Below are 24769 nucleotides of genomic sequence, written 5' to 3'. Positions count from 1 at the left end.
TCATCTTCTATCAGTACAAAAGGCTGAGACTAGCAAGCAAACAAAAACATCCAGATGATCGAAAGTGAAACAATAAATATGTTAGCGTGATTCAAGCCTTCTGGAGCATGTACATCACACTGTACTAAACGCATACAGTTGTGACTTGTCCTAAAAACATTTATTGAAAAATAAACCAAGACTTCATTTATGTCATTTGTCCCAACCAGAATGACTTTTTCCTCCTCTAAATTTTTGTATCACTTTCTAATTTCTGAGTAACTGAGGTTTATGCTTTCGTTTTCCTGCTTGTCTTAGTTCCTGAGAGTAGAAGTTGTGCGTAATCTATCTTTGCATGCCTCAACTTGGCATAAGTCACCATTAGTATTTTGAATGAATGAACATAGTGGTGAATTTCTCACCTGCAACTTGGCAGTTAATTGTCACATTCACGCCCTGCACTGTTTTGACGGTGCTTCCTATATCCACAGTGACCGTAGGCTTCTCTGTGTTGATCACAGTCATTCGAGATGTCTTCATCAGTGGCTTTCCTGAAGGTGAGAAAGAATATGACACGTTACCAGATAGTGGCTGTGGGCTTGACAGATAGGACAGCCAGTGATGAACCACGGGTCTTTCCAGGCTTTTCCCACTAATCATGTTTCCCTTAGGAAAAAAAAATGTAATTTCACAATGGAAATCATCCATCTACCCACTGATCTGCTTTCCACAAAGTTGTCAGAAAAGGAACAAGGATTGAAATGCCCGGATAGATAGAGCATGATACACAATTTGGAATGATTTATACAATTTAATCATTCACTTAACTAGTGACTCTGTAAGTTATATTGCTAAGGTCTTATTTTTAAACTTCTTATTTTGAGATGATATAACACAGTTATAAGAAATCATACACAGCAATTCTGTGTTCACTCACCCAGTTTTCTCTAATGGAGATAAGAATGCAACATCATGGTCTCAATATCAACATTAATAAGGTTAAACTACTGGGAATGTCCATCAATGCAAGGGTCCCTGATGATGTCCCCAATCCTTTCTCAATTCTTTGACAACCATTAGGACAGTCAGCACTTCTATAATCTTGTCATTTCAAGAGTATTACATAAAAGGAATCATACAATCTATAATCTTTGGTGATTTATTTTTTTCATTCAGAATAATTCTCCAGAGAGTCTTCCAGGTTTTAAGTGGTATTACAGTTTGTTCCTTTTTACTGCTGTAGTGTCCCATGGTATGGTTGTACTACACTTTGTTTAGCCATTTACTTGCTGAAGAATGTCTCTGGGTTGTTTCAGGATAGTGACATTTAAGTAAAGCTGCTATGAACATTCTGGTTCAAGCTGTGGTAGGAATATAAGTCTTCATTTCCTCGGGGTAAATGCCCAGGAATGCAACTTCTAGGTTATATGGTATTTACTTGTTTAGTTATTTTCATAGAAAACACTGAATTATTTTTCAGAGTGGCTCTACCATTTCATATGCCCATAGACAATGTACGAGTTATTCAGTTTCTCTGCTGCTGGGCCAGCATTTACTATTGTCATTAGCTTTTATTTCATTCATTCTGATAATGACATGCCATTTCCTATGTCTTAGTCACTTTCTTTGTCACTGAGATACAATAACTGGCACCAAAAAGTTGAAGGAGGTGTGGTTGTCTCATGGGTATGGTCAATGGGCACAGTCCAAGGCAGAAATGAGAGAGCAGATTCCATTGCTCCTGGGGGGAGGAAAGATGCTCATGGCAACAGAAAGGAGGGAGGGCCTGGGGAGAGAGATATCCTTTCTAGAATATTCACCCAGTGATTCACCTCCAACCAGCCTCACCTCTCAATTGGTCATTCAGCAGCTGAACTTAGAGGATGAATCTGAAGATAAATAAAGTACCTTATGATTCAACCACCTCCTAAACGCCCTGCTCGGGTTGCCTGAGAGTTTTGGGGAATATTCTAGGTCTAAGCCATAATAGTTGAAAATCTCTTAAGTGTTTGTTTGCCATATGTGTATCCTCTTTGATGAAATGTCTATTTGTGTAATTTGAACATTTTCTAATTAGATTTTTTTTTACTGAATGTGTAAATATTAGTTCTTTTTCAGACAAGTGGTTTATAAATGTTTTCTCTCAATCTGTAGCTTTTCATTTTCCTTGACATAATCTTTCATGGATTTAAGATTTTAACTTTGATAAAATCTCATTTATCAGTGTTTCTTTGTATAGATTATGCTTTTGGTATCAAATCAAAGAACTATTTTTCTAATTCTACATTCTGAAGGTTTTCTTCCTACAAGTTTCATGGTTTTACATTTCAGTCAGTGATGCATTTTGAGTTAGTTTTGGTATAAAGTGTGAGATGTAAGAGAAAGTTCATTTAATTATTGCTTTGGGATATCTAATTGTTATGACACTATGTATTTGACAAGCTATCTTTCTATATTGGATTGCTTTTGTACTTTTGTCAAAATCAATTGACAAATTATGTAAGTTTATTTCTGGGTTCTCTACTTATCTATGTGCCTCTCCCCCTACTAATACCACACCATCTTAATTATTGCAACAATAAATTTTAAAATCAAAGAAACTGATTCCTCAGACTACATTCTTCTTTGCCAAGCTAATTACTTTGCCTTTTATATATATTGTGGAATAATCTTGTCAGTCTATGAAACCTTACTAGGATTTTGATAGGAATGACATTAACTATATCGATTAGGAGAAAACAGATATTTGTTGAATATTTTAATCCATGGAATACAACATGTCTATTTTCTTTAATTTAGATCTTTAGTATTTTTTTTAAATCAGTGCTTTGTAATCATCAGGTTATAAGCTTCATTATGTTTTGATAGACTTACACCTAAATATTTCTTGTGAGAGATAAACGACATTGTATTATTAATTTCATTGTTTAGTGCTGGTATATAGGATTACAGAAATTTAATTGATTTACTTTTAATAGTGTGTTACTTGATTAAATTAGTTCTAGGGTTTTTCTTTTACAGATACATTTTATTTGCAAGTGCAAACAGAGACGAGTTTTCTTTCTTTTTTTCTAACCTCTATGCTTGTTAATTTCTTTTCCTGCAATAGTATACTGGATAGATCTTCTATACTATTTTGAATAAGGGTAGTGAAAGTGTAGTTTAGAATGATGAATAATTTCCAGTTGCAATTGGCATGTTTTTGTATGTTATGAGACTCTGAATCTTATTTAAACCTTCTGTGCTGGCTGGCTTTTCCTGAAACTGCTCAGGCATGGCAGCAGGGAGGTGCTACCTTGTTATCACCCAGTGGAGGTGGGACTCCAGGTTCTCCATGAGCTTCCTTGGTTTGGAGCAGGGAGCCTCTCAATACTGCTGGCCAGGGGGAGAACTCTGGCTCCCTATGGTCTTCACTGACCCCCGTGGGAGGAGCTGGCCTGCCTCCAGAAGGTAGTAAAAGCTTTGGCTCACCAGTGGGCCTTGCTAACACTAGTGGGCAGGAGGAGGACGGGAGAGTAGGTGGAGGTGGTGTCTACATTATGGCTGGCTAGGGATGAACATCCTCACCTTTTCTGATAACATCTTCGTGGGAATGTGGGAGTGCTGGGAGTTACCATTTCAAGTCTTTCTAGAGGAAAGTCTGGGCTCCTTATTCAGCTTTTACTGGTATGTGGTGAGGGCTCAGTGCTTTCTCTGATGTTTGGCCAAGAAGAGCGAATTTTCTAAATATCTTGCATCTTGCCCTGTCATGGTCCTTTTGCTAGTGAGAGCAGGGGCTTAAATCAAGGTTTTTTTTTTTTATTGTTTTGTTTTGTTTTTTAAAGTAGGCAATGGCATTTCCTGGTTGCTAGCTTCTTCAACTTCAATGTTGGGATTTATAAAGCAAAAAGAAAATCCAACAAAGTTTTTGTAAATCGTGTGAACTGTTCCTCAGTTTCCAAGATCTCTAGCCAATCAGTTTTTTTCTCTCTACTTTTCAGTCTTCTGTGAACATTATACATAAGGTTTTTAAATTGCCCTTAGTGGGAAGAATAGGGAAAAGAGAATGTGCCACCTATGTCGTATTCCTGGAAGCAGTTCTGTGTACTTTATGTTTTAGGAGGCACTTATCAGCTGGGGAAAAATATGACACTTCATAAATATGATCATTAAATACAACAAGAAGATTCATTTATTGAATACCTTGGGGAAATAAGGGTCCACATGAGATCATTTTTATATACCTAAAGCCTAATCTTTTGCAAGTCAAATGGATTTAATTTTGTTTTAACCATTTTATAGCAAGGCTCTACTGAAATGGTATCTACTCTTTGCCTTCATTAATGGTGAAGGAAAATCTTATTTCAGAAATACTCTTTGGAGTCTTACACCTGATTTGTATGTGTTTAGTTTTCTTCCTTGTCTATTCACTTTTTAGTTATTCATAACTTATCTCTAAACTGCTCTTTTTCTTCCTCTCAGTTTTAGTTTTCTCTAGGCATAGATAATTAAGCTCACTGGAATCATGTTTAAGAGTGGAAACTTGACTGAGTACCTGAGAATCTCACCTGTGAATGTGTGGATAGTCTTTTCATTGTTTGGATTGTTTAGGGTCTTTCTCCTCTTTTCACCTATATTTCATTCATTTAATATCATGCATGATCTGACGTGAAGATCACGTATTCAGTATGGTGCTGTTTGCACAATCAATGCAAGCAAAGCTGATAACAGGAGGAAGTGCCTGGAACATCACTGAGTTAATGCTGGCACACTTACCTTTCTTTTTTACCTTTAAGCAGCGACTCAGCTCTAATTCCCAATCTACCCCGAATCTAATCAGATCTCTGTCTCTAATCTCATGCCATCCTCAGCTCTGGCTAGACAACTGTGCAGCCTAACTGGTCTCCTTGCTTCTACTCTTGCCTTACGAGTCTCTTAAGACAGAGTGATTTTCCTAAAACATGAATTAGATCATTGATTCTCTTCTTAGCTTTTGTAGTGCTTTTCAATGCAAGCTGACCAAAATTTCTGGCTTATTTTCATGACCAACTTTTCCCTACACAATGAAGTCCATCAGTCTGCCTCTCCCCGCTCACTGAGACAACACCTCGTGAAACACTGCAACCCAGCACACTCTCCTTCTTTCCTCCTGCAAATCAGCAGCATCGGTGTCCTGTCTGTCCCTGATATCGTCTGCTAGGGAGATAGATAATATCAGGGTTATTGTGCAGATAACTATGTGGTTATTGTCCTCTGTTCATTCAAGTCTCTGTGCGAAGTGTCTCCGCATGAGACCTTTCTTACCTGCTCCATCTAACACACACACCTCTTCAGCACACTGCCAGGTATTATGTATCTCATGGACAATTTTTTTCATAAGACTACCTGATCAGCATTTATGCTATTTATTTGTATGTTCTCTGTACCCTCTCCCTTACTGTACTTTACTATACAGTCTCCATAAAAGCAAAGAACGCATCTCCTCTCTTTATTTTTGCTACCTATTCCTGGAACATAGTAGGTCCTCAATGAATATTTATTACATGAAAAAAATGTGTGTATTATTATGTGCATTATCTTCATTTTTTTCAACCCTGAAGAGAGGCAGACAGGGAAAGTATGACTATCTTTTATATAGACAAAGAACTCAGGTTCAGAGAGGCTCCAGGTTTGTCCATTACCAAAGAGCAGGCAAGTTATAATGAGGCTGAACTAAGTACCAGATCTTTGACCTAAAGTTCAGTGCTTGTTACACGGATCCCAAACCCTTGTCTGCAGACTGGCTGCCTCAGAATCCTCAAGGCCCTTGTTAAAAACGTAACCTGTCCTATTCTAGTACAAGAGTTGCCTCACTGTGTTATAAAAGCTACTGTGCCAATGGGGAAATGAGGTTGGGAATCATGGTTTTAGCCTCACAATTACCAAGTTATTTTTCCTACAGGAATTTAATAATAAAGGTGGTTTTTATAGCTGCAAGTGCATAGCTATAAAATTCAAATGTCACTGAATTAAATTCAGCCCTTAATTAATTAATGTTGCGTTTTTGCTGAAAAGTAATGGCCTCTTTTCCTGTCAGTAGAGGTGCTGTTGTTAGCACAGGCTGCTCCATATATGTCCCTGTCACCTTCATGAACCATTGTCAAGACAAAGCATGAAGTTACCCAAGTACTTATAGTCAACCGAAATTTATAATGGAAACAATGCATTTTAATCAACTGACTCTCTCCCAGCTATTATAAAAATGTATTTACATACATATATACATATTTCACTCTAGATGTACTGCATCTGAATATCAGACATATGCATTGGTCAGGCTTCCTGTTGCAGGGATGAAATGCCTGACTCACCACACTTAAAGGAATAAATAAATAGTTAATTTTGTCCATGATTTCAAACGTTGGCTGATTCCAAAACAGAGGGGCACGGTGGAACAAAACTGTCTACCTCATGGTGTGCAGGGGGCAAAGCACCGTAGGAAGCGTCAGGACAGACACACTCAGCGAGGACATCACCTCCTACCAGCACCTTTAGCCGTGAGCATCAGTGGGGTAATTCACTGATGACCACTGCACCTCCATGAGCCAATCATTTTCCAAGAACCTCTTAATCCTGTGAAGCTGATAATTAAGATTAACTGGCACAGTGTGATAGCTGTAACTTCTATCTTAAATAAGTTTTTGGGAGGTTCTGGTATGCGGTCAAGTTTAATATTTAGTGCACTGCCCTTAGTTTGGGTAAACTGGAGCTTCTGTTTCCTGACAAGAAATTTCTTTGGAGATGCTACTAGTTTTCTAGTAAAATTTTTGCAGTTGTGGCTCTTCATTTCATGGTCATCTAAACAATACCAGCATATCCCCAAATGAAGTTATCTAGATGATTAACTGGTAATGGAGTTGATAGCTGCCAGGCAGGTGCTCATGCCACTGAGCTAAATCCCCAGTCCTAGTTGAGAGCTGCCCTGTGATTCAGGGCCTGTTTGGATGTGTAATTAAAATCACACTAATATTACTAGTTTATTTATAGAACAAGTTGAATGAATATTAGTTCAATTATGGAAAGTAACTAAGAAGAAAATATGTGAAGAAGGAGTAAAATAGATTATAAGCTTCTGCTAAGACAATGCTCAAAAAATGTACCTGGCACATTGTATTAAAAGGCTTTCAGAATAGGTGAACAGGAAAAAGTAGGGGTGGGTGAGGCCACCGTCATGGAGTCCTGTGTGAGAAGCCGGCAGTCCCATGTAGGTGTTGCAGAGTAACCATTTAGTCCGAGCAAGTTGGCTTCAGGTGGAAACTGATAGGGTTACTTATTATTCTCTTATTTAATCTGTGGAATTATTTGCATTTATAATTGAATGAGAACTAGGCACAGAACAGACTAGGCCATATTTCACATATGTATAAATTTAGGAAAAAGAGAAATAAAGACAAGCACTTTAATTTGTCTGGTCTAACATGAGGAATCAATTCCTTCTCACAGAATGAGGCACAGAGACAAGTGTTCAATCATTTTTGCCCAGATCTTCCAGACCGCACCCAACCCCTTAGTTTTGGATTGAAGCCCTGCTAGAAGTAATATGCAAGGGGACCCAGAGGCTCACAGGCCTCAAAGGGCTGCTTCTATGGATTTTAAAACCATCCAAGGAGGAGTGTGACTCTGTGACAACTGTAAGACAAAGGTATATGGGCAAACTAGGTACACATTGCTCCTGAAGAATAAATCCCTCTAGAGACAGATGACCAGCCCAATAGTAAAAGCTTATAAACACACAGGTGTGTGTGTGTGTGTGTGTGTGTGTGTGTGTGTGTGTGTGTTCCACTGGGGAAAAAATCGGAACACATGCTTGAAAAATCATACTGGCCCAGTATAAAGGTGACTGAGAAAAGCACCAGAAGAGGTCAGAAAGTTTGTTTTTTGAGTGAAGCCAAGAGTAAAGAGCACTGTAACTTTTTCTCAGAATTGTGGTCCAGACCTCCATAAATAGAAACTTGGAAACACTAGGATGTCTTCCGTTTTAGAACTTCTGGCAGGCTGAGTTGCTATGAACCAAATTCTTTTCCTCTCATTCTGGGTACATAGCTAGATCATAGTTTAGCCTTTTTGCAGTAGGCATGGGCACATGACTGAGTCCTAACGGATGCAACAGGAACAGAAGTGAAGTGCGTCGCTTCTTGTCCCGAACTATAACTCTTGTACAACTCTCTGAGAATTTTATGTGAGTAAGAAATAAACTATCTTATTTTAACCTTAATATACTTATAGATTTGTTCATTACAGCAGTTGGCAAGGCCCAATACAGGCTGATTCATTAAATGAATAAATCAAATGGACCTCCTTTTGATTCTTTTAACATTTGGGTTCATGAATGTCATTTGAAATTTATTTTCTTCTATAATTTACTATCAAAAATTAATTATCCTTCAAAGATTTAGATTCTCACTGTCCACTGCAGGCAACCTAGGCTAGGAAGTATGCATGTGCATTCATTCCCCAGGAGAGAGGCAAAACAAAACAAAACAAAAATAAACAATGGTAAAAACAAGGACTTCAGGAGACAGGGAGGAAGACCACTGGAGCTCCAGAAAGAACATGCCAGTGGCAAGTCGGTTTGAGATACTGAAGTCTAAGCTAGTGGCTGGCAGAATCTTCCTAGAACACTGTTCAGATACGGATTTTAGGTTTTGTGTATCAGGAGTGAGGAGCAAAAATGCACAGTGAGCTAGTGGTGTCTGCGGTGGACATGAACATGAGAAGTGACCTAATGTCAGGGGTTGGGACTTTATGATTACATAGCTAGGTGACTGCTGGCAAATTATTTAACCCTGTGCTTCAGTTTTCTATGTCAATGTTGCAGAAAGAAACAAGTTGAACAATGCATATAAAACTATTAGAATAATGTCTTAGCACAGGATGAGGTTTAAATAAGCAGTAGCTTTCATCAGCATTATGTCTGCTATAATAAAGTGAGAAAATGCTTTAAGGAGCAGAGCTGGAAACTTAAGAAAACACATACTCAGAAAAAGGCTCAAAAATAGGAAGAAGAAAGGTAAGAGGAGAGGGAACATATTTGTTGAGAAAAAATAAACTGCTTCTATTTTTGAGAACTCTGAGAGTTTCAGTTTCAGTATAATTAGAAAAAAAGTGATTTAAATACAGTGGATTCTTTCTAACTGGTATCACTATCTGGACAGATGCAAAGAGCTCAGTGGTCCCATCCATCTGTCTTTATTGGAGAGCCCAAGGAATCCTTTTCACAGAGGCTATGAAACCACATATGGCAGGATGACTGGCAAATCTCCTGACCCTATTCAAGATGATAGTGGTAACATCCACAGCATGGTAACGTCCACAGCAGACCCAAATTTTAATTGAAGCAAAAGAGAAAGAAGTTAATGGTGGCTGTTACAATATTTGAGCATCCAGCAGAAGTTAAGAATAAAGCAATGGAATGTTACAAATCTCATGTATTTTCAATACTTAAAATTAAGCAGATTGCTTAATTCAGTTTAGTTAACCCACAATGCCTTGTAATGGATGAGCATGTCAAAGCACTATTTTTACAAATGCCAGCCTTTGCTCAGACTGCTGCCATCACAGGTGCCTCACAAGAGACATTAGAGTTAAGTCTCTGAACACATCCTAAATTGAGAATTCTCAGTTGAAGAACTTAAGGTTTGTAAGTTTTGGAAACCAAGATCAATGAGAGCCTACAAAAGCCCCATAAAGATAAATAACTTATACATCTCACATTAATCCTAATAGGTACTTCCTACTAATATCCAGTTACTATTTTACTTGAAGCTTTTCAAGATCATTCTTCCTGGAAATTTCAGCAAGAGTTGCTTTGTCAGGGCTGGGGATACAGCTCAGTTACACAGTGCCTGCCTGGCAAGCTCAAGGTCATGAGTTCAATTCCTGGTACCAAAAGAACAAACAAACAGTCGCTTTGCATGCTTAATATTCACATTAAAACACATGATTTTTTTCTTAGTCTGATTCTCCTTTCAAATGCTGTTCACATTTTATAGCGCAGAAATTCTTGCTGTCCTGCTGTCTTTCTTAGAAGAACTCCCTCACCTCCATTTTTTACCTCCTGAGTCAGCATTTGAGCTTTCAGTCAGATCTGTTTATCCTGTGTCCTTAGAGAGCTTTGCCTCTCATCTGTTATTTTTCTAAGACTTCTTTGCCATCAGTCTCTTGTTCCCCAAATATAAATGGAGTCCGTTTTCAATGTTAGAATTTCAGGTAAGGGGAATTTATAGCTGCCAATGGTAGATGATACTATTGTCCTTAATTTATATGCAAGAGAATCATAGAACTTTTAGGTCTAAAAGAGACCCAAGAATACATTTATGCAAGTCTTCTGTGTCAACAATCAGGAAACGGGTTTACAGTTCTGAATCTGCCTCTAAATTGGGTAATGAGGCAAATACTGGCCCTAGAGTCTAACTAACTTACTCTATTATTAGAGAAAGATTTCTTTTTTTGTGATAATAAAGAACAAATATTCCTCTCCAAGTCATTGTGTGGCTTTAGTTGGTAGAATCTAATAGAATAAAGTGAGATGCTATCTTTGTAATTTTCTGTTCCTAGGAAATGAGGTATGGTACACAGTGGCTATGGGGAATAGAAGGTTTAACTAGTGGCTTCTGATAACCTGCACATTATATCTGGAGAACAAACATGTTTAGTCCAAAGAGAATTTTTAGAAATTTAACTTGGTTTGGTTTAGTCAAAAATGGGGAGATCTTTTGAAAAGTGTGTCCTGTTTAAAAATATTTTTAGTTTGGCTTTAGAAAAGTTGGAAGGTCTATCAATACTGGTTGTGCTTTTTTTGTTTTTTTGAAGCAGTGAGACAAAAATGAGCTGCATCCTTCAGACAGGGTAGGACCGGCAGAATAACGAGTTTGTGAAAATGTCTATTTCTAATCCCTAGCATCTCTGACGGCAGAATGGGATTAAGGTTGCAAACTGGCTTAAGCTTTGGGAGGTCATGGCTGATTTGAGAGATACAAGCAAGCTCTCTCTTAAATATTGTTACATATTTCAGATACACAGGTTCAGTGTCACGAGAAGCTGTGGGTCTGTGTGTGACTTCTGTGAAGCCACAACATTTAAGCTGTCAGTTTGGTTGTGACATGTATTTTTGTAAGAGTGTGTAATATTCGATAGTGTACTGCTTTTAAGATACTGTGAGTTCTGATAAATATTTTTATATTTTTTGAAAATAATTTCTAGATTGTAACTAAAAGTTTAATATCATGTATTATAATGAATATAATAAATAAAAATTTGTAGTTTAATTTTTTTCACATTTCAGCTCATATTACTTAATGGATGTTTCTTTTAGATACACACTACTTCTGCTGTAAATTTTTTAGAGTGTAGTCTTCTGAAGGTTAAGATTGCTGATCACAGTAGGGAATTATCTTAAGTCAACGGTGGGTTTGTATCACTGAAAGCTCTGAAAGGTTCACCATCACAGTCCTAGGTTATCTAGGTGAACACAGTCCAATTACATGAGCTCTTGCAATCAAAGGAAGGGGCAACAGAAAGTATTAGATGAGGCAACATGAGAAGGACTTAGTCTATCCCTGTGGGCTTTGAAGATATAGGAAAGGGAGGTAAACCCAAAGATTACTGTGGCTTCTAGAAGTTGGATATGGCACTCAGTTTATAGCCAGCAAAAAATGGAGGTCACAGTCATGGGCCATGGGGAGCTAAATTTTTCCAACAACCTGAAATAGCAGGAAAAGAATTTTCCCCTAGAATCTTCAGAAAGTAATACATCCCTTCAAAGTTTTGATTTTAGCCAATATCACTCTTCTACATGTGGTGATTTGTTATGGAAGCAATAGAAATATTACATAGATCACACATACTATCCACTTCACCACAGTTATCACTACAAGAAAAGGCAGAGGAAGGACAAATAAGCACATGAGAACACTAGCCATTGTGGAAATATTAATTACAGTGAATACCACTTCATTCTTATGAAGATGCCTATAATGAAAGTGATAGACCCTAGCAAGTGTGGAGAGGCTGTGGGAAAACTTTGCAGGTGGAAATGTGAAATGGTGTGGCCACTTTGCAGCATAGACAGAAGTTTGTAAAAAAGTTAAAACAAATGTACCACATAACTGAGCAATTCTATTCTTGGGTATATATTTCCAGGAGAGATCAAACATATTCACATAAAAACTTCACTTGAGTCTTTATAACATTATTCATAATAGTAAAAACAAAAACCTAAATATCTATCACTTGATGAACAGGTGAATAAAAGGCATTTTAACTATGTGATGGACTATTATTTTAAAATATAAAGGAATATTTCATAAAATGGATCACTTAGCTATAAAAGTGTACAATAGTGTACATGCTACAACATGGATCAATCTTAAAAACATTATTTTCATAATGTAATGAAAGAAGTCAGTATTGAAGGACCATATACTGTATGATTCAATTTATATGAAATGTCCAGAGCTATGGTTAAGAGATGTGGTTAAGCTTATTTTTGCAATAATGAGAATGTGTTCTAAAACTGAGTGTGGTGACAGATACACAATTCTAAACACTTTAACCTGAATTATTTCAGTGGATGTTACACATATATGAGTGACACCTTGGCCAAGTGATTAAAGAAATTAAAGAGGATTATAATACTGGTTACAAAACTATGTAAATTTGCTACGTAAGTCTCTGAGTTGTACAGTCACAATGAATTTTTATAGATAAGATACATCTCAATAAAGGTGAAAAGATAGTATTAATTGGACTTATCTTTTTGTTGGTCAGAGTCAAGACTATGACTAGTTACCCTGTACAAAAAATGAGGAAGGACTGGAAATTTGTTGCCCTTGAAATTCTACTTAGTTGATGGACCTTTGGCACAAATGTTACAGGGCCCCTAGGAATAAGGAAGTGAGTAGGACTTAGCACTTCCTGGATATCTTTAGGCTGCACGGCTTCCCTCTCTTACACTTGATTGCATTACTGTCCTCCTTAGGTACTAAGATATTATTTTTTCTGCCAGTGCCAATGGGCCAGGTTACCAGGTCACTGCCATTACCCCTGCTAATTATTCAATTAAAGTTCATAATCGTTCAGGAGATAAGGCAGTAAGTGGTTCTGTCGGATGTCCTTTGCATGTCCCACTGCAGAGCTCTACACAAGAACATCTGACTCGGTATGGCCACGTGATGCTGCTGCTTCTCTGGGAAGCCACTGTCCAGAACATGGTGCATCCTATTACCTGTCCAACTGCACAGCCTCCCTGCATCCCACTGGATGGATGTAGAATTGTTTTGTGACTGAGATGGGCTTGCTTAGACCACTGGGACTCCTTTATTTATTCCCTGGAGTCTAGAGGGAAGCAAGTAAGATCCATTTCCTGCTGTACTCTTTATCTATTTTATGAAGTTCTAGAGAAGCTTGGAGTGAGTGATGGGTGTTCTTCACTTCCGTACTTGCGGAAGGCAAGAGCTTTTACTATTCAGTTTTCTGTCAAGTAATGAAATCCCCCTGATGGCAGCTGGAATCAGTCACTAGCTGCTTCCACATGGCAGGAGTATAATTGGGAACACAATCAAATCTATCTCCCCTTCCTTTTGATCTGGTGCACTGGAGCAAATGCTCTTCTCAGCCTTTGCCCCTGGTGACAAGGCCTTCACAGGGCAACTCACTACCTAAAACTCTGCTTTAGATAACAGAGCTGGGAGATGAAAATTTAGAAATGCTAATTCAGAATGAGTGACTTATATTACGAAAATCTTACATAGTTCCTCACTTTTATTGCAGCACTTACATCATGATGAGGGGCAGAGAAAACAGAACTTATATTAAAAAACCCTACTTTTTATTATTTTCCCCGTGAAGCTTCTCTAACCTCTTTATTAGACACAATATGTGTCAGTTCTTCAATGACAGAAAAGTACCAGGGAATGGGGAATATTTTCTGTCTCTTGCTATGAAAAACCCAATGACCTCATCTGTGTTCTCTCCTTTCAATGAAAGATACACCCATCGTCAGCCTTCATTTTCCCATTTTCCAATGATGGTGCAATGCAGGACTTACATGGCTTTGTGATCTTATAAAATCAATGACAACCAAAAGTGCTTCCCTTTTGGCTCTGACCTTGTTAGGGGTCCCTTCCTGCAAAGGGGAGGTCTGTATCTGCATCTGTAAGTGGGGCAGAGTACCACTGATTTGGACTGAAGTAATTTGCCTAGAAATAACTGCTTTCCTTCAAAACCCTGCCTATGTTACTGGATTTGGAAGTTGGCTGGAAGCTGAATCTGTGGCCAAGGGGGTGCTCCAGTCTGTGTTCTTAATCCCTTTCCATATTGAAAACTCCTCTTTATCCAGTCCTAGTTATACCTGTCTACAAAGTAATCAGTGCTCAGACATGTTAGGCCTGTGATATTTTGGTGCCATTCTTACAATTCTTCCCTTCAGTCCTCCTTTCTACCTTAAAGCTAGTCTGATCTCTGCTCTGAGCAGTGAACAGGCTTCTGGTTAAGTGAACTTAGGAGAGAGGAAGTGTTTGTCTTTGGGTCTACAAGGCCATGGGTTCGTGCACCATCTCAGAGAAGCAGAAGGGAGATGGCCATGCTGAGACCACTGCAAGGTACTCTCAAGTCTCTGAGGCGTCGAGATAAAGATAAAGTGAACACAGATGGATGAATTTGGAGGGAAGAAAAAGACCTTAAAGACAATATTTTGTAGGCTCAATCAGGGCAGGGCAAGGAAGGTTTGTTGGAGTTAGTATGCCTGAAACTAAGAGGTGTTTTTGCACTTAAAGAAAAATTGTGCAGAGAGTGAGCAATGCTAAGTTTTAGACTGAAAAACATTTGGAAGCAAAGTTGGACTCTCATGTCCCCCTAAGGCTGTGGGGAAGGCTTGGTTATGAAGGGCTTCTGAGAAGTGACTGGTTCACGAGAACTGTGACTTCATCAGCGCTGACATTACTGGGAGGTGACAGAAACTGGGAGTGGGACCTGGCTGAAAGGAGCATCTCCTTTCCTGGGGGCATCTCCCTGGAAACAGCTCTTTCCTCTCTCTCTCTCTCTCTCTCTCTCTCTCTCTCTCTCTCTCTCTCTCTCTCTCTCTTGTGGCTGCCAGGAGGAATGGCTTCCTCTGCCATGTTTTTTTATAATAATATTCTGTCTCACTTTATGTGTGCAGGAATGGAGTCAGCTGGCCATGGATTGAAACCTATAAAACCGTGAGACAAAATAAACCTTTTCTCCTTTGTTTTTCTTGGATATTTGACTATCACAATGATGAAAAGCTGATCAGTACAAAGACTACTGTTTAATTTTAGAAGATCTAGAGAAAGAAAAGGAATGCCTAATGTTCACCAAGAATGAATGAGGTGCTAGGACCTGGGTTGAGAATGTTCCATATTTACAAATTTCTTTACCTACAACAATCCTGTAAAATACTACTACTTCATTTTTATAGGTGAGACCTGAGACTAATGAGGTTATGTACTTTGTTCAAGATCAAATAACTAAGTAAACCATATAAGTGGTAATCAAAACTTTAAATACTCAACATCCATTCTCTTCAGATTAAATTATATTTAGAGATATTTTACATACTGCTGAGCAAGATCTTGATGCACCCAGTGGAAGTAAATTACAACTATTTCTCAATTTTAGGCAATAATATATCCATCAATGGCCTTCACCGATCTTTAAATAACATAGAGCAGAATATGCTATATTTTTTTGGTCCGTATATGTCTCAGAACACTTGGCAAGAGTACACTATACATGGTAATTGATGAGCCACCTATTTCTGTGAGTACAGAAATTACCCAGGTGTGGACGATAATTCCAGAAAAAGCTACAAATATATTTATAAGCAATAAACACACTTTGAGCCTTTCTTTTAGAGGGGCTGCACGGCAGATTCACCAGCAGACCTGAGCAAACCTCAGCACCTGAAGCACAGGGACTCAGCTCCCTAAGCCCTGGGTGTGGTGTTTGTGATCATGTTTCATTGGTCAGTCTCTTCCTCTCCTTCCCCGGTGCCCTCTCCCTGCTGTTTCTCTTTCCCTGCTTTGAACCTGTTGGCAGCTTCAAATAGCTCCTCTTCAAAGAGTTCAAGAGAAGCCTGCTGTTACTATTGTCTTGGTTAGCTCCAGACAGGCTTCTATTAATCCTATTAAATTTGGGTGAACAAAGGGTAGCCAGTCTGTCACAGAGCTGAGCCATAACTGGATAAACATAAACAGAAGAGTTAATCCTGGAAGAAGCCACTCTTTGCTAGAAGCTGGCAGGATGTCAGCAGTGCCCTTGCTAAGGCAGGTAGGAGGGTGGATGGCAGAAGAGATTTAACAGGACTGGTATGAGCATCTGGACTCTGTAGAAAGAGGCAAATAAAGATTGCAACTGGAATACATTAAGAGAAAAGCAAATGTCTTGTCCACTGAAAAACAGGCATTAATAATATCAGTCTTTAATCCATCCCAGGGCCCCTTAGCTTGCCTTCTTTCTTGTTTACTTTCATCTTTCCTGCAAAGCTGCCTACTAAAGGTCCCTTCCCAGACCAACCTTGGGTCATGGGGGCAGAAATACTGTTGCTAAACAGATATCCAAGGGAGTAGCATGTGTTCCTGGAGTACAGTATGACAACATAATCCTAGCATGGATGGATGAGGTCAGTGTGGGGTGATGTTAGCTTTTCTAGCATCTACTGAATCATTTGAGGGGAACAGCAATTGAAAAGAATGAAATACAAACCTGTGCAACGCTGCCACAAAGACTATGTGGTCTAGATCTGAGAAAAAGAATCCTTTTCTGGTAGGGTCAGTGAGGCACAGAGTTGGTCATTAGCTGACTCAGCTCCCTTTCTGTCCCTACCACAAATTGGGCAACTGTGTGACTTCAGATTGCCCAGCATTTGAGTAATGAAGGTACGGATCCAGCTGATATCTAAGATCCTTCTGTCAAAGGCAAGGATTTGTCCTATATATAAAGAGGTCTTATTACCATAAGACCACAACCTTGGAGACACCGCACTCTGAGTTGCTATATTCTTGTCACCCTATGTAGAGTATTGTGCTGACTTCTTTGAATGTAGGCAAAGTGTTGGCAGAGGAATTAGAACCAGTGGTTGAAGCAAAGCTGACAATTGTTCTGGGAACAATTCTGCTCCAAGACATGAACATAGAATTCCCATCACCTGTAGATCTCAAAGTCTTTCGTGATAATATGGACAATGGGAAGTGACTGCCCAAAGAGTACTCAATGACCATAGCTCACAAGTTATGTTCCCTAATACATTTTTAACTTTCAGATATTATCATTCTCATGTTGTTCTTTCTGCCCAGCATGTTTCTGCACTTTTTGTGATCAGAATTCTACTTACCCCAAGTCTATAAACTCCCACCTTGAAAAACTTTGTTTGCATATTCTTGGTTAGCAGTTACAGCACTGACCTCATTCTATCCATACTGTACTTCAATTCCATCACAGTTACAGATGATAAACTCCCTGCTGGGCAAGTCCGTAACATTTATCTCTGTGTTCTTAGGCCTGCTTGACATACACACTTACTCAATGAACATTTTGTAACAGAACTGAACAGGTTTTTTACCTGCTAATGTGACGGCAATGGAGACAGAGTCATATCCTAAGGCATTTGTGGCATTGCAAGTGTAGAAACCCACATCAGCTTCCACTGGTGACAAAATCTGTAAGGAATCATCTGGCTGTAGAAGAATCCTAGAGCAACAGAAAAGAAACATTGACCTGGTTAGGTCAGCTGATTCCTTTTTTAGCATTCCATATTGGGGAAGCAGGAATACTCCTTGGGGTATTTTCAGGACTGTGCTTTCACAACTGACCAGGAGCAGGACTCAGGATGATTGAAGGGGATCACCACTCAATTTCAGCATACAAAACAGGCATAAATTAAAATTTACTAGATCCCCAAATTCATTAGGATAGTTGCTTCCCTACAACACTACTCTTTTCCTTACAGAAAGTGTGAATTGAATACCTACAACAGGAGGCTCAAAGATGGCTGTTTCTTAATTTTATTCTGGTCTTGCTATGATTTAAGTAATAGTAACTGGCAAAAATCTTCATTTCCTACATTTCTGTTTATCAACTTCTAAAACCCAGTTGAAGTATACTTTGCATCTGAGCAGAAGAAGTTGCCACGCTAAGATACACAGCGACCTTCCATCATGCTCCGGTATTTCTAGTGCCTCTTGTTAGCAATGCTGGCACCACAGATGGGGAATGAAGTGAGAGACGGGAAGGAGAATGAGGAAATTATAAACAAGTGGGAGGAGCATTTGATATTGATCAGCCTCCCCAAGCTTATTGGACCTCCATATTCAGATGCATTTTTTAAATAGAAATATACAAAGCATATAACCTCCCACCCCACACACCTTGGGCCTGAACCACACATTTTTGTCTTGTTTTTGGACTGGGTTAGCTTTTGTAACTATATCAGTTCCTCCAGGTACTGGCATTGTTAACTAAGCCATGATGTTTTCTGTCCCAATAAGAAGCCTGAAAAAGAATTCCTGCAGAGTTGGTGAAGAGAACGGAGGGACCCATTGCACCAGGCACAAAACCATAAGGATTTAAATTAGGATAGGAATGCTGAAAATGGAGAGGAAGGAATATAGATATGAGATTCACCACCCATTAATGCTTTTGTTGCACAAAGTGAGTACACAAATATAATGAAGTTGTGGTTTTTGCCTTCACAAAACTCTTAATTATTATCCTGAGACAAAATCTACTTGGGACCAAGTCTAAACTGGTTATTTCTTGTGTGTATTTGTAAATTATAAAACTGAGCTCTCTAGGTCAAGAGAGCATTTGGCATTTGGAGGTAGAGTTAGGATGTGAAATTGACTTTCTTGCTCTTGATTCAGCACCCTCCTCCCCCATGATACATTTGGAACCACCAGAAAATTTAACTGGTTGTACTTTCTCTTTGTAATAAAAAAGTTGCCCACTTGGATATTCCATTCTTTCCCAAACAATCTACTACTGTATTAGTTCTTTTTGGGGTTGGGTGAATGTATGGGTGGAGAGTTGACTGCTATTGTTGCTACAAACCATAAGATTGGTAGGCTAGGGCTTGGAGGCTGCCACTAGGGGGAGCAAGAGTTCTGGAGATGATTCTCATGAAGGGCTCTCTAGGAAGCATCACAAGGCAAAATAAAGATGGTGTGAAGATCAAGGTTTGCTCCAGTCTCTCTATCTAATCTGACAAGTAGGCAGAAAGATTCCAGGAAAAAACATTGTATTGAGGCATCTAGTTTATTAATTTAACTTAATTTGTCAGTAGCTGATTCCTTTCAGCTTGTATTTAGGTTTTGAATTTGACAGGCCTATTGTAGAATGCATAGGCCCACTAGTGCTGCTTTTGAAGTAAAACCAGACTATATTTTTCTGGGATGTTTTTTGAATTTAAGAAATCAGAAGATGAGGGGACACAGAATGGACATAACCTACACAGCAAATGGTACTGTAGTCACATTACGTTTATTAATATTCCTTGCTTTCTGCCCACACCCACATCTCACTTCCTTTTTGGTTTAACTGGCCTAAAACTTAATTGCTTGATTTCTTTGACAATACTTTTAGCCAGAAAATAAAGGAACAGTTTTGCTTTTTGTGTGGCCTTGTAAGCTTCCTTGTGACAACACATCTTTTCAGAATTCTACCAATTAAGGACCAGTTGAGAGAGTACAGAAAGCTGTGTTAGCTACACAAGTGAGAATCCTTGTCATGCAAGTGTGTAAGATATGGACAAAACGCTCATGGGCCAGACGGACCAAATATAATCTCCTTGAGTTTAAGGTATCTCCTCTGGATTTGCAATGTTCCATGATAACGATTTCTTATTTGACAAAGAGGTGGCTCTGAGTGTACAAAGGAAAGTCTCTAGCAATTCTGAATGGGGGATGGCCTCATGATGTCTTTTCTATCCTTGGTTCAACTCTGAATACCATTATCTTGTGCAAGCCCTTTTTTCAAATTGACCTCCATAACCAACCACGAGAAGCTTTTGAATGGAGGAAGACTTTTCGAACGGGAGTGAGATGGTCTTGGGCAAATCATTCAATAATGATACACCTGTAGGCTTGCTTTGTACACCAAGGATAATACTGACCTCAGGAAGCTCTGATGAAGACCAAATGAAAATATATAGATTCATTTTTACTCTTTTCCAAGTACAAAAGCATCAGCTTAAATATATATATATATATATATATATATATATATTTAATAAATAGTTTTTTGCTCATTTTTTAATAGTACAGTTGGTGTAGCCTGCTTGGAATCTCCCATCTGAGAGGCCTGTCTGCTATATTTATCATGATATTCCATTTTAGGACTCTGATGCCAATGGGCAAGTATTCTTAAACCCATGATAGGCCTAAACATAGGCCTGGAAGCTGGGAATCATAGGTATATTGTTTCTCTTCAGGAGAGTGGCTTCCACATGTTTTAAAGCATAATATGCCCCACATCCTAACATAAATGTCTCACTCTAGTCAAGATGGACTCTTTGACTGTCGCTAGCGTTAATTTGGGGTGTTCCTCTTGCCTACCCTTTTAGATTCTCCCCATCCCTTAAGAAGTAGTTCAAGTTCTAGTTCTTTGTGCTACCACGGTCCTTTCCAGATATTGCAGTTCTAAGCCGGTCTGAAAGCCCTTTCCAAATCGGAATCATATTTTATCAGATTGTAATTTATTACCTCAAGGGTGGGGACTCTCATACTCATTTCATAGTTCACTGTTCAGCACAATGCTGGCAGGCTAAATAAATATTTAACAAATACTTATTGAATTACCTTCAAAACAATGGGATTAAAGCCAGGAATGGTGACAAGGCCTACAATCCCAGAACTCTAGGAAGCTGAGTGCAAATTCAAGCCCAGCCTAGGCAATTAATTTAGCAAGATCCTGCCTCAAAATAACAACAACAACAACAACAATAATAGGGATGGGGATATAGTACAGTGTGAAGCCCTGGGTTCAATCCTCAGCACATAAAAAAACGCCCCAAACACCACCACCACCACTGCACCCATTACCACCACCATGGGGTGAAAGTGACCACAGACCCAAGACAGTATAGTGGACAGCAGATTGGTAGGTGCCAGTGCAAGCTCTATACTGCTTAGTAGTTTTGTAGACTAGGGCAAGGAATTTACTGAACTAATCAGCAGCAAAAGTCCCCTGGTCTATAAAATGAGGATGATAGTGCCTTCCTAGGGATGTTATAAAAACTTGACACGAGTAACATGTTTAAAGTACGCAGTAACTGCATTGCTTTTGATCACATACAGAAGCGCGGCCATAGAAGTGCAGGTTATTATTTTGTTACACTGCTGCTGATGCTGGGACCATCGTCATCATCACTATTCATTCTTCACAGCTGAACCCATATATTCTGGATATTGTGCAGAGAAGTTTTGATATTAGTAAAGGAAGAGACAGGAAGGCCTTTTCCTTATTCTGAAACGAAGCTTTCTTTTCCTGCTTAAGGATCCCTAAGATTAAGCATACTCTAAAGGGGAAATGGGAACCAACATTTATTAGACAAGCATATATACTTTATGTGATTTTATTCTTATTACCAAATCACCAGATTGGCAATACTTTCCCATTTTAGAGAGAAGGCAAAAACTCAGAGAAGTTAAATAATTTTCTCATTTAGTGGAATGGTGGAATGACCTTTAACCTGTGCTTAAATTGACCACATCCTGGCATCCACTGGGGTGTAATAGGAAGGCAAGTGGTTTGGCCTTATTTTCAGTGGGGGAATAATTTGCGCCTAGGTTTGTAGTTACTCAGGGAAATGGGCAATCACCTAAGTCTGGTTTTTAGATAGTTTCAAGCAGGAGGTAGAAAGAATGCTGCAAGGAAACAGCCTCTAGGCATAAGAATATTTTCTGAAACCCAAAATTATAGTAGTCCAGAGGCTTGCATGGTTGTTTTATTTTGCACAGATATTTGAGGGAATTGATTTAAGGTTCATGAAAGGTGTCACATTACCATTTGGCTAGGGTGACTTTTTTATCCTGTTTTACTATAATTGCCAACTAAAAGTTATTTAATGCCAGAAGCTTCGCAATGATTGCTCAGATGGAAGTATAGAAAATATTTTCAGAATGGGAAAGGCCACCTGACCACACATTCTTAACCTTGTCCTCAAATATTTTTGCCAACATTTTTAGCTTTAGACATTCATGAAGTCTTGAATTTGCTAATGTATATAGTTTTATCTGCTTGCTGGATAATTTATCTCAAACTACAAATCTCTAAATGAAATGACTGACTGGATTTATTATTTATCTAGGGTAGGAGAATCTTTGAACTCCAGCTGGCTTCGTCTTTTGTAGTTTCTCAGGAGCTCTACTGTGTCTATGGCTGCTATCACACTGAAGGCAGGATTGAGCAGCGAGGACAGAGATACGGTGGCCCACAGACTCAAAAATGTGTGCTACTTGACCTTTTACCAAAAAATGTGGTTAACCTCTGACCTCAGTGTGGAAGGATTTTCACTTTCAGTTTGTTTCAGTTTTCTTTCTCTTCCCGTCTCCCCATCCTTTTACCCCTTCCTTTCCCCTTTCCTTCCTTTCTTGTCTTTTCTTTCTTGTAGTACTGGATCCTGAACTCAGGGACTCCATACTGATGCATATCCCCACATTTTTTATTCTAAATTTTCCACAGTCTCACTAAGTCATCAAGTTGCCCAAACTGGGCTTAAACTTGAGATCCTCTTGCCTCATCTGCCCAGAGGATTTTTTTTTCATTTATGCAAAAAAACCTAAAACCACCATATAAGCTTCTGGGCTACTATAATTTTGGGTTTCAGACTCTGCCATTTGCTAGGACAGCACTTCTAGGAAGAATAAACTCCCAGCTTTCAGGGGACCGGCAGTGCTGCTCTAAGCCTCATTTGTCATTGATTGTCGTGGGTGTCTGAAGTCTCTGGATGCTCTCACCTCCTGATTCTTGATGGTTATTTCTATGCTCTTTGCATTGACTCCCAATACTTTTGTGTGTGTCCTGAAGCTAATGTATTTATTGGGATGATTCCTATTTCTCTGGCTTGCTGTTCTTACACTTTTCATCTGGGGAAAACATTTGTCATCTCCATTTCCTTTAGTTCTGCATAGGAAACAAGCCAAACCAAATTGAAACCGGTTTATTTTCCCCTCCCTATCTTTTCTGTCTCCAGTTTTTATATTATCTGCAAACTTGGAAACTGCATTTCATGGGCTTATGACTTTTACATATAGCTTTATTCACAACTGTGGTTCTGCAATGGACCCTGGAGGAATTTCACATCTGATTCTTTCTTTCATTCTGAAAAATTTCCATCTGCAGATACTCTTCATTGCCCAAGTTAAAACTTTCCAAATATTCTTAATTTATCTCCTATTCAACACTGTTTAACACTGTCCAAACTTTTCCGAGAAGCTTAAGTATTTAGAGCCTACAGGTTTCTCTGTTCTGCCAGCTCAGAAAGGACAGCAAAGAATGTCAGTAGATGGGTGCATCCTTTCCTGACAGTTGGATTTGGGTTGATGGTTTCCTGTCACACTGTGCTTCCTTAGATACCTTTCTGCCCTCAACTCATTGAACAACTACTTAGAATGTTTCCCACAATAATAGTGACACTTCTTCCTTTGTGATGTCCTGGAAGCCGTTGGGGTAACAGTGGCCCCATCCAAACAATAATTATAGATGCTGACAAATAAATATCCATTATGTGTCAGGAATTTTACAGACATTTCTTTTCTTCCCTGCTATGGGTTGGATAAATGTCCCCCAGTGGCCCAGGTATTAAGGGCTTAGTCACTAACTTGTGGCATTGTTGTGAGGTAGTGGAAACTTTAAAGAGTTGAGGCCTGTGGGGAAAACTTTAGATCACTGAGGATGACCATCTAAGAGGATACCTATGAGGTGGGAAGCTTCCTCTACCAGGCACCCCTGCCGTGATACACTGTGCAACCATAAACCTGAAGCAACAGGGCCAAGTAACATGGATGGATATCTCTAAACCTGTTAGCTATAATAAAACTTTCCTCTTTTAAATTGATTATCTCAGGTTTTTTGTCACACTGATAGAAAACATCTATATCCTTGATATTCTGAAAGACATAATAAAACAGTGTAGGGATTTATTAGTGTGATTTCAGTTTAACAAGAAAACTAAGATTCTGAAAGTTTATAGTGGACTTGTAATTACTAAGTGGTAGAATTGGGATCTGTGCCTGAGTTGCTCTGATTCCAACCTCCTGTGTCCCAAAAGCTGCCTTCTGTGTTGTATCACCAGGATGTTCCTCTGAGTGAAGAGGTTGAGGAGAACAAAATGAACACACCTTGACTCAAAAGAGAAGAAGGAATGTGATTATCTATCACAAACATATACTAAAAAATTCAGAAAAAAATTTTCTTCCTCTACCAAAAATGAATTAAAAAAGAGACCCTGATATGCAACCATTGTAACATTTACTGAGAGCCTAGTGTGTGCCCCACATTTTATATGTTTATAGGTGGTTATATATATGTGAAGGTAGAGCTACCAGCAGAAGAAAAGGCTATCCCTAAAACAGATGTGCAAAAATAAAAATAAAAGCCTCATAAATTGGAACCCAAGTGCCTGGAACACTGAATGTTAATTTATGCTGGGTCTAGTTGACTTCAATGGCTTCCTTATAAAACAATGGCAAGTCCATGTACTCAGCTAAAAATCAATAAAAAGAAATATTCCCAGGAGTCAGACTGCCTTCTATTCAAA

General features: G+C 38.8%; 1 protein-coding gene across 4 annotated transcripts in view; it reads right to left on the bottom strand.

Moving 5' to 3' along the window:
• Positions 1 to 24769, bottom strand: part of Adamtsl1 (ADAMTS like 1) — a 927295-nt gene that overhangs the window by 74173 nt on the left and 828353 nt on the right. For all 4 annotated transcript variants that reach the window (XM_063251663.1, XM_063251668.1, XM_013155112.3 and 1 more), the window contains 2 exons: positions 17576 to 17703; positions 402 to 530 (listed from right to left, as the gene is read on the bottom strand). In XM_063251663.1, the coding sequence (XP_063107733.1) occupies positions 402 to 530; positions 17576 to 17703 (257 nt within the window). The remainder of the gene's footprint in view (positions 1 to 401; positions 531 to 17575; positions 17704 to 24769) is intronic.

Source organism: Cavia porcellus, unplaced genomic scaffold, assembly GCF_034190915.1.
Source record: "Cavia porcellus strain 051 isolate PalLab524CR breed Dunkin Hartley unplaced genomic scaffold, mCavPor4.1 scaffold_1, whole genome shotgun sequence".
Classification (NCBI taxonomy): Eukaryota; Metazoa; Chordata; class Mammalia; order Rodentia; family Caviidae; genus Cavia; species Cavia porcellus.
Note: the sequence above shows the minus strand (reverse complement) of the source record. Positions and strands in the feature narration are given on the sequence as shown.